This window comes from Triticum dicoccoides, chromosome 5B (assembly GCF_002162155.2).
Source record: "Triticum dicoccoides isolate Atlit2015 ecotype Zavitan chromosome 5B, WEW_v2.0, whole genome shotgun sequence".
In the NCBI taxonomy this organism is placed as follows: domain Eukaryota; kingdom Viridiplantae; phylum Streptophyta; class Magnoliopsida; order Poales; family Poaceae; genus Triticum; species Triticum dicoccoides.
Window position 1 is genome coordinate 152,471,435 of NC_041389.1, and position 4,303 is coordinate 152,475,737.

General features: G+C 50.5%; 1 protein-coding gene across 1 annotated transcript; it reads right to left on the reverse strand.

Annotated features, from left to right (window-relative positions):
- Positions 1-2,629: 2,629 nt before the first annotated feature.
- LOC119305318 (early nodulin-20-like) lies at positions 2,630-4,297 on the reverse strand. The gene is made up of 2 exons (XM_037581877.1): positions 3,919-4,297; positions 2,630-2,832 (listed from the first exon to the last, which is right to left on the reverse strand). The coding sequence occupies exons 1-2, from the start codon at positions 4,163-4,165 to the stop codon at positions 2,687-2,689; spliced, it is 393 nt and encodes a 130-aa protein (XP_037437774.1). The 5' UTR covers positions 4,166-4,297; the 3' UTR covers positions 2,630-2,686.
- Between the last annotated feature and the right edge of the window lie 6 nt (positions 4,298-4,303).

Sequence of the window (4,303 nt, forward strand, 5' to 3'; positions counted from 1 at the left end):
TTACAACTTGATACTAGAACAAAAAATATGACTCTATATGAATGCCTTCGGCGGTGTACCGAGATATGCAATGATCTACTGTGACATGTATAAAAAATATTAATGGTGGCCAAGCCACAAATACTATGTCAACTATATGATCATGCAAAGCAATATGACAATGATGATACATGTCATAATAAAACAGAATGGTGGAAGTTGCATGGCAATATATCTCGGAATGGCTATGAAAATGCCATACTAGGTAGGTATGGTGGTTGTTTTGAGGAAGATATAAGGTGGCTTATGTGTGAAAGAGCGTATCATATCACGGGGTTTGGATGCACCAGCAAAGTTTGCACCACAACTCAAGGTGAGAAAGGGCAATGCACAGTATCGAAGAGGCAGAATAGCTCCGCCGGAGCCCTAGCTTGGTTCCACCAAGGTTTCGCCTCGTGGTGGTGGAGTTTCGTCCTGAAAGCTTCCTTATTATTATTTCTAGGGTAAAAGCCTTCATATAGCAGAAGATGGGCACCGGAGGGCTGCCAGGTGGCCCAAGAGGCAGGGGGCGCGCCCCCACCCTCGTGGCCAGGGTGTGAGCCCCCTCTGGTACTTCTTCTGCTCAATATTTATTATTAATTCCAAAAATGACTTTTGTGGAGTTTCAGGACTTTTGGAGCTGTGCAGAATAGGTCTCTAATATTTGCTCCTTTTCTAGCCTAGAATTCTAGCTTCTGGCATTCTCCCTCTTCATGTAAACCTTGTAAAATAAGAGAGAATAGGCATAAGTATTGTGACATAACGTGTAATAACAGTCCATAATGCAATAAATATTGATATAAAACAATGATGCAAAATGGACGTATCAACTCCCCCAAGCTTAGACCTCGCTTGTCCTCAAGCGGAAGCCATTATCGAAAAATATGTTCACATGTTTAGAGATAGAGGTGTCGATAAAATAAAATACGGACATGAGGGCATCATGATCATTCTTATAACAACAACATAAATATATTTTGTCATATGATTTCTGTGACGCCCCCAATTCAATCATACACTAATCATGCACGCAAATGTGTACCATCAAGATCAGGGACTCACGAGAAGATATCACAACACAACTCAAAAAGTAAGATAAGTCATACAAGCATCATATTAAAGCCAGGGGCCTCGAGGGCTCGAATACAAGTGCTCGAACATAAATGAGTCTGCGGAAGCAACAATATCTGAGTACAGACATAAAGTTAAACAAGGTGCCATAAGATGGCTAGCACAAACTGGGATACAGATCGAAAGAGGCGCATGCCTCCTGCCTGGGATCCTTCTAAACTACTCCTGGTCATCGTCAGCGGCCTGCACGTAGTAGTAGGCACCTCTAGTGTAGTAGGAGTCATCGTCGATGGTGGCTTCTGGCTCCTGGGCTCCAACGTCTGGTTGCGGCATCCGGGAAGAAGAGGAAAAAGGGGGAAAAGATGGAGCAAAGCAACCGTGAGTACTCATCCAAAGTACTAGCAAGCAAGGATCTACACTACATATGCATGGGTATATGTGTAAAGAGGTAATATCGATGGACTGAACTGCAGAATCCCAGAATAAGAGGGGGATAGCTAGTCCTATCGAAGACTACGCTTCTGGCAGCCTCCGTCTTGCAGCATGTAGAAGAGAGTAGATTGAAGTCCTCCAAGTAGCATCACATAGCATAATCCTACCCGGCGATCCTCCCCTCATCGCCCTGTGGAAAAGCGATCACCGGGTTGTCTCTGGAACTTGTCTGGGTGTGTTTTATTAAGTATCCGGTTCTTGTTATCATAAAGTCAAGGTACAACTCCGGGTCGTCCTTTTACCGAGAGACACGGCTATTCGACTAGATAAACTTCCCTGCAGGGTCGCACCACATAATCCAGCATGCTCGATCCCTCTGGCCAGACACACTTTCCTGGGTCATGCCCGGCCTTGGAAGATCAACACGTCACAGCCCCACCTAGGCACAACTGAGAGGTAAGCACGCCGGTCTAAATCCTATGCGTGCAGGGGTCTGGGCCCATCGCCCATTGCACACCTGCACGTTGTGAATGCGGCCGGTGAGCAGACCTAGCAACCTCCATTATAAAGGAAGTTGCGTTACGTGGTCCAACCCGGCGCGCGCCGCTCAGTCGCTGACGTCAAGAAGGTTTTGGCTGATAGCACGACGTCGAGTGCCCATAACTATTCCCACTTAGTTGGTTAGTGCATATAGGCCAGTGGCCAGACTCAGATCAAATACCAAGATCTCGTTAAGCGTGTTATTATGAAGTAACCGCGAACGCCGACCAGGGCCAGGCCCACCTCTCGCCTAGGTGGTCTCAACCTGCCCTGTCGCTCCGCCACAAAGTAACAGTCGGGGGCCGTCGAGAACCCAGGCCCACCTCTACCGGGATGGAGCCACCTGTCCTTCCAGCCCCCACATCGAAATCATTTGCGGGTACTCATCGAGCCGACCCGCTTTTAGTCACCACCTGAATAGTATGTATGTATAGTATATACCTGTGATCACCTCCCGAGTGATCACGGCCCGATAGTATAGCACGACAGACTAACAAGAATGTAGGGCTAATGATGATAAACTAGCATCCTATACTAAGCATTTAGGATTGCGGGTAAGGTATCAACGACTGTAGCAACAATGATAGGCTATGCAACAGAATAGGAGTAACCGAACAGTAACATGCTACACTACTCTAATGCAAGCAGTAGAGAGAAGAATATGCGATATCTGATGATCTAGGGGGAGGGGCTTGCCTGGTTGCTCTGGCAAGAAGGAGGGGTCGTCAACACTATAGTCGATCGAGGCAGCAGCGGCGTCGGTCTCGTAGTCTACCAGACAAAAGAGGGGGAAGAAACAGTAAATATAATGCAAACATAAGCATGACGATGCATGACATGACAAAGAGCGGTGCTACGTGTGCCCTAACACGGTAGTAGGTGATACCAGCGAAGGGGGGAAACATCCGGGAAAGTATCCCCGATGTTTCGTGTTTTCGGATAGATGAACCAGAGGTGAAATGTTGTAGGTTCTCTATGCTAGGGATGTGTGGCTGACGAACGGGTTGCGTATTCGGATTTGTCTCGTCGTTCTGAGCAACTTTCATGTACAAAGTATTTTCATCCGACTTACGGTTTATTTACTAAGATTTTCAAAAGTTTTAAAACATTTTCTGGATTTCTGGAATATTATTAATTCGAAAATAAGCATCTAATTACTTCTGTCACATATCAGTAGGCTAGCCACTGAGGCTGACAGTGGGCCAGGGCTGCCTAGTCAGCAACCCAGTCAGCTTTGATTGCATCAACGCTTGACCAGTCAAACTAGCAGGTGGTGACCACCTGTCAGTCACACATTTTTTTAAACAGGGTTAATTACTTATTTAGATTGCTTTAGTTAGTAGAGGGCCCCACCTGTCATAGGTACAAATTTAATTAAAAGTTCTTGTTAAGTTAATTGACTATAAGGGGGTCCACCATTCAGTGCCTCATGTTATTTAGACTAATTGGATTAGTTAAGTTAGCCAAAGAGTGCCCTCCGACCTGTGTTGCTAGCGCTAACAGGGGCATACACGCCCCACCAGGAGTGGCCATGGGGATGGCCGACGGTGATTTGGGACGGCCAGATTAACGGCAGCGCGTGGCAGCAGAAGCAACAGTCGGTAACGGACGGCACGCGAGGTTGGTGAGGACAGGGGCGAGTGCGCGCACGCATGGCGCAAGCGGCGCAGGGGATATGGCCACGCGAGGGCGCTGTAGGGGAGGCCTGCAGGACACGCAAGGGCAGCGCGCACCGGGCACCGCCGCGGGTGTGGTGAGCGTGGCGCTCGAGGGCGGTGGCCGAGCACGGAGGTTGTAGGCGCAGCCTACGGCTTCGATAGGGCTAGAGCAAGGGGCAGATCGAAAGGGAGAGCTCACAGCGAGAGGGGGCCGGGGAAGCACTCGGGGAGGCCGGCGGGGAGGAGAGGTGGTTGGGGAGGCGACAGGAGCCGGCGGGCGGCGCCGGCGACGTGGTTGTGGTCGGTGATGGCGTCGGGGCGCCCAGATCCAGAACGAGGAGGACGAAGAAGCGATCCGGCGAGGCGGCACCGGGGGCGAGGACGTGGGGCGACGGCATGGAGGCGACAAATAACGGCGGGGTGGCGCGGGCGGCAGGGGCGACCATCAGCGGCAGGGCGCGCGGAGGCGGGCGCAGGAAGGGTGAGGCGAGCTCGGGGGAGGTGCAGGGTGGAGGCGACGGCGGCGGGGCGTCCCCGGCGACGAGGTCGCGAGGTGGCGCGGGATCGCGTCCCTCCCAACGATC

Coding starts and splice junctions, on each gene's coding strand:
- LOC119305318 (XM_037581877.1), bottom strand. CDS start 4,165: ATGGTCGCCCCTGCCGCCCGCGCCACCCCGCCGTTATTTGTCGCCTCC. Junction 2,833..3,918: donor TTCCCCGGCCCCCTCTCGCT/GTGAGCTCTCCC, acceptor TTTGTCTGGTAG/ACTACGAGACCGACGCCGCT.